A 13,588-nucleotide genomic window follows, 5' to 3' on the forward strand; every position below is an offset into this window, starting at 1 on the left:
AATTAGTAAGTATACATTTTTTATTCGTATTTGCTTCAGTTAATGTATTTGTGGGGTTTTGTTTGAACGGTTGCTATGCCAATTAATATGACTCGAGTTCATTTGACATGTGGTAAATATTGTCTTTTACAGGACCACCGATCACGCCAGTTTTAGTAGGTCCAACCGATATACAACCAGGAACATTGACAACATGGACTTGTACTTCAGAGGGAGGCTACCCTTTGCAGACAATGGCAATGAGGATTGGAAATTCTGTATTTAGTACCGAACTTACCACAAACTCGGCATTAGTTAGCGAGTCCTATACCGTAACTGGAACCCTTTCATGGGCCCCAACAACCGCGAATAATGGGCAGACATTGTTTTGTGATGTGTACCACCCAGAAACATTAGGACAAAACAACCCACAGACAGTTAGCAAGCTACTTACCGTAAAATGTAAGTACCAACTGGTTATTATAATTCATATACTGAAGAAACATGAAATACAAAAACAAAATTGATGCACCGGAGGGGGGAGTAGGAGGACCATGTTGTTGAAGGCATCGTAAGTTAACAACTTGCGTTTTATCATTTGTCATTTATTTAATATGACAACAAAACATGTTTAGAGAAGTTTTGCAAGGTTTAATGAATTTTGTATTTGTTCTCCGTTTTCGACAATACAAACTCTTAGATTTCTTTTCTCTTTTAAATATACAAATGAGCTGAAATGTGAAATACAAATCAAATATAACACTGCAAAATGAGTAGTACGAACATATAACATCAGCTGTTGCGAAAATCAATGATAATTTTATTTTATGGGGTTCAGTCACTCACTTCAGTCAGTGAGTGACTTGCTTAATTTTATGGGGATCAGTCAGGGAGTGACTTGCTTTATTTTATGGGGTTCAGTCAGTGAGTGACTTGCTTTATTATGGGATTCAGTCAGTGAGTGACTGTTTTTTTTTTGGGATTCAGTCAGTATGTGACTTGCTTTATTTTATGGGATTCCGTCATTGAGTGATTTGCTTTATTGTATGGGGTTCAGTCAGTGAGTGACTTGCTTTATTTTATGGGATTCAGTCAGTGAGTACAAAAATGTAACTTGCTTTTTTTTTATGGAATTCAGTCAGTGAGTGACTTACTTTATTCTATAGGGTTCAGTCAGTGAGTGATTTGCTTTATTTTATGGGATTCAGTCAGTGAGTGACTGCTTTTTTTTATGGGATTCAGTCAGTGAGTGACTGCTTTATTTTATGGGGCTCAGTCAGTGAGTGACTTGCTCTATTTTATGGGATTCGGCCAGTGAGTGAATTGCTGTATTTTATGGGCTCAGTCAGTGAGTGACTTGCCTTATTTTATGGGATCCAGTGATTTGTTATATCCTTTTTCTTTCTCATGTTTACAGATTACTCAACTTTTCCAAACTATAAACGATATTATTGTCGAATTAAACTTTTAACAATATTCTTTTTTGTGGTACTGATGTGGTATTTGACGTCAATTGTGTATTATTTAGATCAGTACACATTTGTATACTTTCAGATAAAGATATTTGGCTAAATCTTCTCTCACTATTACTTTTCCTCAAACAACAGCAAACTGCTTCATATCTCAAGCGCGATGTGTGATGTGTTTTTCATTTTCTTTTAACCTTCATATATTCTGTCTCCTATACAGCCTTATGCATCGATTATATTGTATTGGGAAATACCTTGTAAGCTTAAAACTTATCCTATCCATTTTTATTTTCTTGTTTGACAATAAAATATGTCTAAGTTACCAATGTTGACTACCTTTTCATTTTACCTGTGTGTGCAGATTGAACCTCGTTTTATGTTTATTGTTTTCTTTTTCAGCTCCATTGGCAGTCAATGCACCAAGAACTCTGTACGAACCTACAACCGGTCAGACTATTACCTTGACATGTCAGGTGACATCTGGAACGGCCACATCAATCACATGGTACAAAGACAACCAACTATTAAACCTTGCTGCTAATTCAAGATTATCTGGCGCCAGTCCTGGAGCACCTTCAATGACAATCAGCAACGTACAAACAAGTGATACTGGCAATTACATATGTTCAGCAACCGATGGATCTGCAACGAGAAACACAAGTACCATTACTGTATCACCAAGAGGTTTGTACTCAGTGATTTATTTTAATGTACATTTTCGTCGTAAATTGAAAGTATTTGAATATTAAATCAATGGTCCTATTTTAGGCAAGATAAAAAATCTAGTGGCCATTTATTAACTTTTTAATACTTGTCCAACATCATATGGCTGTTTTTGCAGGGAAGTCAAACATTCCTCAAAGCTAGAAAGCTAGGTATTTTCTTTAAAAGAGTTGTTCTAAAATTCGATACCATCTTTTTAATTACACAAGATAATCTTTAAAAATGCCTTGCTCAATCCTTCATTCATTATTACTGGTTTATACCCGTTCACAGGAGTAGATATTCCGGTTTACCTCTGATGCTCATTCCTTCATTCATTATTGCTGGTGTACATCCGTTCACAGGAGGAGATATACCGGTTTACCTCTTATCGTCCGCCCCTGATATTTTCGACGCATTGTTCACAGAAGCTACAACTCGGGAGCTTCCTGATATTTAGTATCAATTACATGAGAGCATGCTTAACTAAGTTTTCATATCCATCGGTCATCAACTTCCTGTTTTACCGAACTCTTATTTATTCTTACACATAATGACCATGATAATTTTTCTTGCATTTTTTTCTCAGGAACTTCGAATTGGATCTTACTCAAATTTGGTATAGAGTTTCATGTTGATCCTGCATTAAAGTGTGATGCGTTTTCAAATTCATCTCCCATCAACTTCCTGTTTACTGAATACCTGTAGCGGTGGTGACATTAGTGAGAAAAGCTCGCAGTACATCTTCTGATACACATGATTTTTTTTTTTTTATTATTATTTTTTACTTTTTTAACTGCATTTTGTTTAAGCGTGTCCGTGGAAAAAATCAAAAGTTCAAAGTAGATATTACAAGTTATAACATAATTTATTGCATAATTTGTTACCAGTGCATATTTTTTTTTTAAATAGCAACTCCAACACAGCCAACCCTGGTTGGTCCAACGTCAATGACAGCCGGCTCTACTGGTACCTGGACGTGTACTTCTATCGGAGGCTTTCCTCTCCAAACCATGTCTATGAGAATTAACAATGTGGTTGTCAACAGTAATGAACTTTCCATAAACTCCCAATATAATTCAAACTTGAGGACCTACACAGTAGTGGGAACACTGAACAAGGCACTTAATATGGGAAACAATGGACAGACGCTCTTCTGTGACGTAACACACCCACAAACACTGCAATCTCCACAGACAGTCAGCTTACCATTAACAGTTAGATGTAAGTACCTAGCACTTGATGCACTATTGTACTATTTTTTTTTATTTATTTCATTGGGAAAAATATATCCTATCACCATTTACTCTATATATTATGAAATTCTTCATTTCTCTATTGTTGTAACCCTAAAACTAATATTTATAAAGGCACTATTTAATTTTTTTTTCAATTTATGAATGGAAGTCTTCATTAATTTTGTTTTTTTACGAACTTTGTAATAAATCATTTTACGACCAAATTAATATTAAAGGAATGCAACGTTTACATAAAAAAAGATAGAAATGGCTTTTAAATATCAAAATCTCCACGTACTTCTCACTACATAAAACTGACAAGGCACCACACAGTGGGTGCCGATTTGCTGTGCTCGATAATCCCTTTCAACTAAAATAAGATTTTTACCTTCATAAGGTCTTTTACATTTGAACTTAAGTGTTTTTCCATATATCAATCCATGAGAGCTGTGGATAATCCAAACTCAATCCATGAGAGCTGTGGATAATCCAAACATTCGACATGGCTTCTTTTTTTGATAAACAGAAATGATGAACAGATTGATTTTAATTTTCGTTCATAACTGACTGGAACTTGTTTAATACATGTCTCTTGATTTAACATCGATATTTTATACAAAGTGATGTTTTGGATTTTCAAAAGAGGAACTGGGACATTACAGAAAGAATGTTTTTTCTCCCAATAATATTAACAACAATACAATAACCCTCTTTCCCCGTCTTGTCATAACCCCAGCGGTAGTTACAATAGATAAATATAATTTCAGCCACTAGTTATAAATAAATTGATTGTTACATACAATATGCACTATTTACCAGATGTAGCGTAGTGTTCAAATTAGTATAACACCAATATAGGCAATACACTTGTTTATTTCAATAAATATATTTGGCTAATTGGTGCGTTTATTCCAGTCTGGGTTTATCTCGTCATCCGGGTCACTACGCTACCGGTGATATTTGCAAAACCAAAACAAATTAAAAGTCCGCAGAACCATTCTATGTCAAGACGCGTTAATTACGCGACTTATTTAACAATCAAGTCAGTTTTCCCGTCCTGTGTACAAAACGGAAATAAATATTCTATGGGAACTTTTTCGTTTACCTAAAGATAATTTTGGATTAAACTGCACAACAGATTTAAATCGAAGACCAATTGTCAGAATATTCATTTTGATGTTCGACGCGCTTATTTACAGCTCCCTTGGCAGTAACCGCACCTACAACATTCTACAATCCTGAAGAGGAGGAAGATGTTACATTAAACTGTATTGTCACTACCGGAACAGCGACAGGAATCAACTGGTACAAAAACAATAATCGCATTACTGTGGGCGCCAATCAAAGATTTTCTGGAGGTTTACCTAACTCTCCATCATTGACAATGACTGACGTAGAACTTGCAGATGGTGGTAATTATATATGTGAAGCCACGGATGGATCTGCTACAGTCAGAACAAATTCAATACTTGTATCTGTCAGAGGTAAGTTAATCCATCAATGTTTGTCATTTTAAAACTATCAAATTAAAAAAAAAAGTTTTCTTGTACCATTATTTTAAATCTTTCAAATTAATCATTTCTGTAATTTTGTAGCTTATTTTGTTTTATCAAGTTCAGTATCTGTAATTTCAGTATTAAAATTATTTTGATTATTTTGATAAATACGCATACACAAATTAGTCTTTATTAACAATTTATTTCGAATATTGTATTTGATGTTTACCCCTTACAGAAAGACCATGGTTAGAATACGACATCATTACGTATGTCCTTGATGGCTACAACAAACTTGTTCGCCCAAGAGATCCAGTCGTCAACGTCACACATTCTCTTATACCAAGAGAGATATTTGAATTCGTAAGTAATTATGTTTAGATAGCAGCAAATTATAAAAATTCTTTAAAGATGAATTCTAAAGTTTCACTTTTCTGCCAAAAACATGTTAACATCTTGCACTGAACTGTGCCTTAACTATGAGTTAACTAGTTTTCGTCATTTTTATATTTTTTTATAATTGTTTCTTAGTCTCTTTGTTATTTACATTTTGCAGCGTCTTGTTCCTTTTGAAATCTCAAAATTTTCGAAGTCTTTTGAAAGTTGAATACTTTTATAGTATTGGTTTGCTCATAGTCGAAGGCTGTATGGTGTCTTGTAATGTGGAAAGCTCTACAATGGTTTGACTGTTGTATAATGTGAAGCCAACACGGTGTCCTGTAGGTGTGTAATGTGGAAAACTCGACGATGGTTGATAGTTTTATAATGTATACTAAGCTCTAGGATGGCCTGTATTTGTATAATTTGAAAAGCTCTACGATGACCTGTAGTTGTAGAATTTGGAAAGCTCTACGATGGCCTGTAATTGTATTATTTGGAAAGCTCTACGATGGCCTGTAGTTGTAGAATTTGCAAAGCTCTACGATGGTCTGTAGTTGTATTATTTGGAAAGCTCTACGATGGCCTGTATATGTATAATGTGAAGCCCAGATGGTGGTTTTTATTCATTGTGAAAGGCCGTGGTTGTAAATGTGTATTGCTAAAGGTCTTTGTAGGGTTGTAGCAGTGTTTTGTTTTGAGGCTTGTCGATGGATTGTCGATGTATAAGAAAATGCTCTTTAGATGCAATTTGGAGGATGGTCGCTGTGTATTTACTTTTTGTCATTCGGTGCCTGTTTGATAGTTGTTTCATGGTCAGTTATATCAAATCGCCTTACATAGAATTAAAAACAAATGTTTGGCTTTTTTTTCTGTTTCATTTGATATTAAATGTGTATAGGGGGAAATGTACTTTTTGTACAAAATGAGAATTTTGAATGTTTTTGAGACCGATTGGGGCAAATGTTATATTAGTAATAAAATTTCGAACAAGACCATTTACAAGTAATTTAATGGTTGATCGGGACACAAACTCCATTTATTATGTGTCACGGCCTCGTGCATTTTATGATGCCAATCAGTTCAATTTTATTTATATATCTTTGTACACCAAGTTCGTTTTACTCCGATGCAAGTTTATAAAACATTTAAAAAGGGTACATTTGTACCACCTACCTGTACGTCTACCGACATTTTCACTGGGAAAGTTCTGTTTGCGCTTACAAAATGTGTCGACTGTATAAATGTATGCGATATAGTCACTGACCGTATTAAGCCTTTACCAACGCCTACCGCTTAGACTACTTTTACAAAAAATTCGTAATCTGCACCTGAAGTGTACATACAAAACTATTTTCCCACTAAAATTGAACAAACATTTTTTTTTCTTGTTTTTGCTTGTTGATGAAATTGTTTAAATAATTACGTTCATTGCTAATTATTTTATTCTGTAATCAGCCGCACTCTTTATTAAATATTTAAATTATAAAAGTTGTATTTAGTTTTCACTGCAAATTTACAGAAAGAAAAAAACATGCATATTTAATATTTACTTTCTATTTTTTTACATCATTCAAATATGAGTTTAAATTTATTTTTGATACTTTGTCGGTGATTCAATTTGGTTTAGACTTTTACGACTATTTAATGACTTCCTGTTATGTAAAAAGCTAAATTCAAATGTATTAAAGCTTTGTAAATTTTCTTATGCAACATTTTTGGGCGATCATCGGATGATAAATATAAACCATATAAATTGGTTCTTAATTGCCACTGCAAACTTTAATAAGATTTGAAATTCAAAGGCTTTTGCACAAGTACATCTTCTGATACATATCTCCATGACCTTATTGATATTTAGTCCAAACCGAGAAAAGGCTACTTCCTGTTGGGATAAGGTGTTGTCAATAGAAACAAATGTCATTAGTATTGAGCTGAAAAAGAAAAAAAGTTGAAGGGAAAAAATTGAAATTACGATTAATTGTGAACCCATTTTTTATAGGCAAATACATCATAATGCTTTGTTTTTAAAATGTTAACTATGGTTTAAACATGTTTCTTGAACAGTTTTATGCACAATGCATTGTTTAAACATGTTTCTAGTTAGCTTCAGCTGGTTTGTGACGTCACGAAAAAGTGTATTTTCTGAACTTTTCTAAATTGGAATAAATATCGATAAGTTCTATTCAAGCCAGGTAGTGATCATTTAACTTGAAAACGAATGAAATTGTATTCTTAAACCAATGAGACCACGACCTAACAAAACTGCAATGCTTTGATCATGGATTGTCTATTATGTTTTTGTGGTATGTTTCTACGATCAGAACGATTCGTGATTTTTTACACGAACTATACCGTTATTTTATGCCGTGTGGTTAGCTCCAAATTAGCAAATGATCGATTCTCGTGTCGGTCATAGTTCTATCCATTATTTCTCCATTATGTTCATCATTCTGGGTTTTAAATAATTCTGTTAAAATAAAATCTTTTGGGTCTCAACACATTATTAAGAACCATAAAAAAGAAGAAAAAACTTTTGACGAATTTGGTAGAAGGGTTTTAGTAAACCACAGTATCGTTAACCTTGTTGATGTAAGATACATTTCTGTCGACAGTTATGTCCCATTTTCTATTTTCCGGAGGGTATTTTAGCTCATATGACAACCAAATCTTTTAAGATGTTCACATTTATGTTAACGACCAAGTAAACTTGTTAATACGTAAATTGTAAAACTCTATTATTACCGTTATAAACTTTCAATCCCAAACCAATCGGCGATCATGGGATGTTTTGATGATGAATATTAAACTGTGTATTGGTAAATATTGTAAGATTTTGTTTTAAATATTTTCAGGATGGTGGCAAGAAGTTCGTTCTTCAAGCAATGCAGTGTATGAGCTGGAATGACCCACGATTGACCTGGCCTAAGGGACAACCCCGAATCAGTCTCCCTTCATCTGTCATCTGGTTACCGGATGTTGTACTGTTTGGACAGTAAGTGTATTTAGATATTTTAGAGATCAGAAGTATTTGAATTGTAGGATATTTTAAGATTGAAAATAACAAATCTGTGATGGGCATTTGAGCCGAAAGTAAACGATGGCATCAACAATTGTTAAGTTTTCTGCTCAAGTTAGTTTGAATGGATATACTTGTGTTAGATCGATGATATTTTGTATGAAGTTGCATTACTATCAGTTCATGTCAGTTTGACTAGTTTGAGGCCCTGCCCCCTAGGACATGGTCCAGAGACTTTGAATTAATTAGCAATTTTCAATGTTAAGTTTTTATGAATAAGTTATATTGATAGGAACTACTTGCAATAAACAACGATATTTTCTATAAAGTTGCATTACTGTATGTACGTCTCAGTCAGTCGACCATTTTCAGGCCCTGCGGCCAACTAGATCATGGTCCAATGACTGAATTAATAAGCAATGTCGCAGTCTATCATATTGTCTTTTTCTGAATTTTATGCCGATAGGCGAGACATATCTCTGTCAACAGTTTATCTACAAACACTCTTTTCATTTCAGGAAATACGTACCGGATTTCGAAGCCAAGGTTATCGTAACTAAAGACGGGACCGTTGTATACTGCCCTCAAGGACCCATCACAGCAACAAATTGCGAGGAGAAATCAGGAGAAGTGTATGAATGTGACTTCCGCTTCCTGTCTTGGTCTTATGACAAAGTCATGCTAGATAAGCATTTTCCTGGCTTAATATCGGATCCATCTATTGACATGTCTATATACCTTGAGCACGATCATTACGAAATCGTCAGTAGATGTGCCGTAAGACGTGAAATGACCTATCCTTGCCGAGATGGAACCTACCCGGAACTTAAATATACATTTGTACTGCGACGACGAAGGTCATTTTGTAGAAATCTCAATCAAAGTCCAACTTGTGTTTAAATTATACATTCAATGAAACACTGTTAAGCTTGATCTCCAGTTCATGTCAATGAATAATCACAAGCAATTCTTTACTTTATATTGGAGAGAAAAAACGTTTACAAGAGAAAAAATGATAATGCCTTAATGTTTTTATATTGGTAACAATATAATTTATATTTATCAAAGGTTGATAATTATTTAGTATTTCGAATTTATCAACAAAATCAAAATGGAGATCTTCAGCATTAAGGAGCAAATTATTCAAAGGTTACATTTATTCATACTATATTTATATGTTTTGTTATGTTTATCAGGAATATATATTTCTATATTTGGTAACTTACTTTTTGATTATATATTTTGTTTTGAAATTAATTTATTGTTTAACTTGTTGAAATATATTATTCTGCTAATAAATACTCAGGATAATTTTGTTTCTATTCATTTCTATTCCGTTTGTAGAAAGTTTAATTAACAGCTCATTCACATATTCAGTATACGAGTATGAATATCAATATTTAATGAATTTCATTTATATCTCGTTAATGAAATCTTATCACTTCTAACATATGATATATTCGTTTGGTTATTTGAATATTAGTATTTTGCAACAATTTTGCAAATATAAAACCATACATAATGTGAATACTACGTCCCGTGGTATTTTTTCAAGATCTATAACCGTTCCATATAATTAGCATACTAGTATAGTATTGAAAGTCAGTATGATCAGATATTAAGGGATTTCAGAATAATGACCTTTTAATTTATATGCTTCATCTTTATTTGGATATTTAGAAAATCGTCGATTAGTTATTTTCTAAGTAAATTCCAAAGTTTTAGGCAGGTTTTAAATTTCCGTGAACTTCGTAATTTATGGATATTTGAACGCATCTGATGTTTTCTCTACATGTACGTTCGACAAAACTAATCCAAATCGTGCAATTACACTTTTCTGATGTAAATGATTCGTTTTTTAACAATAGACCAAATAATGTAATTGGTGATATGAGTTTAAAACCAAAAAGTTTTTGTTAAATAACTAGCTGTTAAAACGCTTAAATTGAGACTTAAGTTGTTGTCATTCCAAAAGAGGTTATAGTTAAACTAAACTGACATTCTTATTTCAAATTATTTTTTCTCGCTTCTTTTCATTTTTTGGCATTTTTGAAGGTTGGCAAATTAAGAAACATCTGATTTTAATCAATATAAAAGGAAAAGTTCAAAATTGTTTCGACACTTTTTGTGTTTTCCGCCCGTTTTTGATTAAAAATAGAAAAATGGGGAAAAACGAAAAACGTCAATAAGACAGCAACCTTACAACACAGGTTATACCAGGTTTCTTATCCCTCAGTATTTCGTCATTATTTCCTTTAAACCAATAAATTAAAACTCAGTAAAAAAAAAGAAACGTCAGCGAGATTACAATGAAACAAGTTGTTATCCTAAATGGACATTAGAGGTCACAAAAAGATCTATGTCAATAGGAGAGAGAAGAGGGCTTTAAAAAAATACGATCCGAAATGAAAATATGATCCGTTGAACGCTGGTCCCGAAATAGCGACTTTCCAGATCTGACCCTTTATTGAGATAGATTTAATACACATAGTATAACTATTTAACCAAGGCTATTGCATGACAATATAATCACGCCATCCATCAGTTTGGTTGATTAAATTTTATCAAAGGCGTCAAAATTGTTCATCTGTGATTTAATAAAGAAATAGTTGTAGTTAATAAGGTACAACTATTTAATCTTTTAAATCAAATTTGCCATACAGTGTTAGACATCGTGATAATTCACTGCAGAATTTTACAATATGGAAAATACCGATTTAATGCACATATGTTAAAATATACTAGCATTAATTTTCATGGTTTAAATATGATCCGATGAGGTTCGTACCTTCCATATTTTCCGTTGAACGTATTTGTGGTGAATACAAGTAGATAGTGTTTACCTTTACTAGCATTTAAACCTTTACCAGCATCTAGATGTTATCATCGCTGCTCAAACGTCATTTTTCTACTTACAAATTTTCTTGTTGAATTATAACACACTGCCGCTTCACAGAAGTGTCCTATAAAAAGACCAATCTGAATGAATCGGTAGTCTGGTTTTGTAGGAAGGTATTTAAAGCTTGCACTGTAATTGTGAATGACATTACAAAGCCCCTAAACCTCAGTTAGATTTTAAAGACCCAATAGAAAGTAGCGCACGCCATCGATCTCCAAGCTTTACTTTTTCTTGATATTTGGGCATTGTCATAATATAGTTCAGCAACTATTATTATATCACCAATATGTCAGTTGCAACCATTTGAGCTCAGAAAATGAAGATAGAACCTTTCAAAACACATTCAGAAACACGTGAAAGGGGTTCCCGCTGGGGTTCCCGCTGTACTCTGTATAGTTTAAACGTATTATAACTGAGAGGGACTATAATATACAAAACCGTTCATTTATAGCCGCTGCCATGAACGAACTAGTTGTAAATTCTATCTTTTTATAAAATGGCGGATACCAAAATGATTATATTAGTGTCATTTCATTAGGTCAATATAAAAATAATCTATTGTCGTAAAGCGAAAGAATTTGTTAATGAAACTTCCAAAATTCTCTGTTGACCGACATAACAGACTTTGTTGTCAATTCGTTCTTATTCTGATTAAACATGGAATATTTACCAACAAACACTCGTATTCAAGTTACTATAAGTGCTAGAAAAAATCCATAAAGCTTAATAACTATTTGGATGTTAAATTGCCTGTAGAAATCCAAATATTTGAATATATTAATTTAAAATCCTAAAAATACGCATGTCAACATCGGGTTGTAGGATTGATTGAATATATACATGTACTATTTCATTTTTTTAGTGACTTAATTTACATGAAATGCTAATGAATAACTGGTCAATTATGTCCATTATATTGAATATACAGAGTTCGATCGGGATGGTTTGTACAGGGAGTTATATGTATAGAAACTTGGTTAATTTGTAGAAATACATCGATGAATGCTCGCAAAGTGATGAGAAAAGTTCACATTGGCCCTCGGACCATGTGAGGTAGCCTAACTGAGTGACAGCATGTGCAGGATATGCAGTATTAATTGGCATTATGCACATTCATAAGAATGCTTTCATACGATAATATAGACTAAAATTGCTACTATCATAATGAAATCAATATTTCAAAGGTCAATAAAGGTTACGGCAAAAATGAGAAGGCTGACATAGAGTTACACATTTGATTTTGAATGTTATCTTTTGAACCATGTCAACTTGCACCTTTAGCTGGAGAATGCCACTTGACTTGACTTATTACAAAAGAATAGCTGATTCGGTTAATTCAAATTAACATTAAACATGTATCTCAAAGATTAATAATTGCACACTTGAATAGTGATCTTTCCCACACATACACTTCATGTAATGAAAGAATTCGTCCTAAAATTATCGTTCTTTTTTTCTGGTTATTCACATAATCATTATCATTTATCGTTATTTGGTTAACGTTCACACTTACAATAACTTGTACGATGTTATATAATGTTTGTTCTCCAATTCACGTACTTGTCAAAACTTATCTTCAGTTTGATCTAAAAACAACATTTACATATCATATTAACCTATATCATTATGACTTTTAAAAATCATTTGACCATTTTAGATTTAAATAATTGGTCTCTAGAAATTCAACGTTAACTTTATTTTTATTACCGTACTCTCGGGTGTTAACAACGCCGTTTGAATAATTGACATTTCTTTAATACAGATGTTATCCTATTTAAAGATTTCCTACTTTTAAGCAAAGTCCATTTACATGCACATATCTTAAGGCATTGCATTTGTCGCAAGTAAGTGACTGAAATAACAAATGCAGAGTTCCTTGTTTTTAAAGTGACCACAACAAGGTAACTCTACGGAAAAGAGTTCTTGCCCATTCAATTACTATGTCTGCTAATTTATTCTCAGCTCCATTGGCGGTAAATGCACCAAGGACTTTATATGATCCTACAACTGGACAGACCATTGAACTAACATGTAGAGTCACTTCCGGTACTGCTACTGGAATTAGTTGGTACAAGAACAATCAGCTAGTTGTACTAGCTTTTAATAATCGCTATTCTGGTGGAAGTGCCCAGTCTCCTTCCCTGACCATCAGTAACGTACAACTAAGTGATGCCGGCAATTACATATGTTCAGCAACAGACGGTAGTGTTACTAGAAATACAAGTACCATCACTGTATCGCCCAAAGGTTTGTTGTATTCTATTTGTCCTTGCTTACCAAAGAGGTCACGACTTGTAGAAGACCAGCTTTTCACTGTCAATGTTTGATTTGCAATCTGTAGACTTTCAAAAGACCACAAACAAGAGATGCTGAAATAATCTTCACCTTTTGTATATCCTGTAAAAAAT

At 33.2% G+C, this 13,588-nt stretch overlaps 1 protein-coding gene across 17 annotated transcripts in view; it reads left to right on the top strand.

Annotated features, from left to right (window-relative positions):
* The window catches only part of LOC127729315 (basement membrane-specific heparan sulfate proteoglycan core protein-like), a 38,959-nt gene that overhangs the window by 11,040 nt on the left and 14,331 nt on the right, over positions 1–13,588 (top strand). For 15 of the 17 annotated variants that reach the window (XM_052237054.1, XM_052237053.1, XM_052237059.1 and 12 more), the window contains exons 4-7: positions 133–441; positions 1,848–2,132; positions 3,063–3,374; positions 13,143–13,427. In XM_052237054.1, coding sequence (XP_052093014.1) covers positions 133–441; positions 1,848–2,132; positions 3,063–3,374; positions 13,143–13,427 — 1,191 coding nt within the window. The remainder of the gene's footprint in view (positions 1–132; positions 442–1,847; positions 2,133–3,062; positions 3,375–13,142; positions 13,428–13,588) is intronic. The other 2 variants (XM_052237061.1, XM_052237062.1) reach the window with 2 other exon arrangements.

The sequence above is a fragment of the Mytilus californianus genome, unplaced genomic scaffold (assembly GCF_021869535.1).
Source record: "Mytilus californianus isolate M0D057914Y unplaced genomic scaffold, xbMytCali1.0.p SCAF_2, whole genome shotgun sequence".
Taxonomy (NCBI): Eukaryota; Metazoa; Mollusca; class Bivalvia; order Mytilida; family Mytilidae; genus Mytilus; species Mytilus californianus.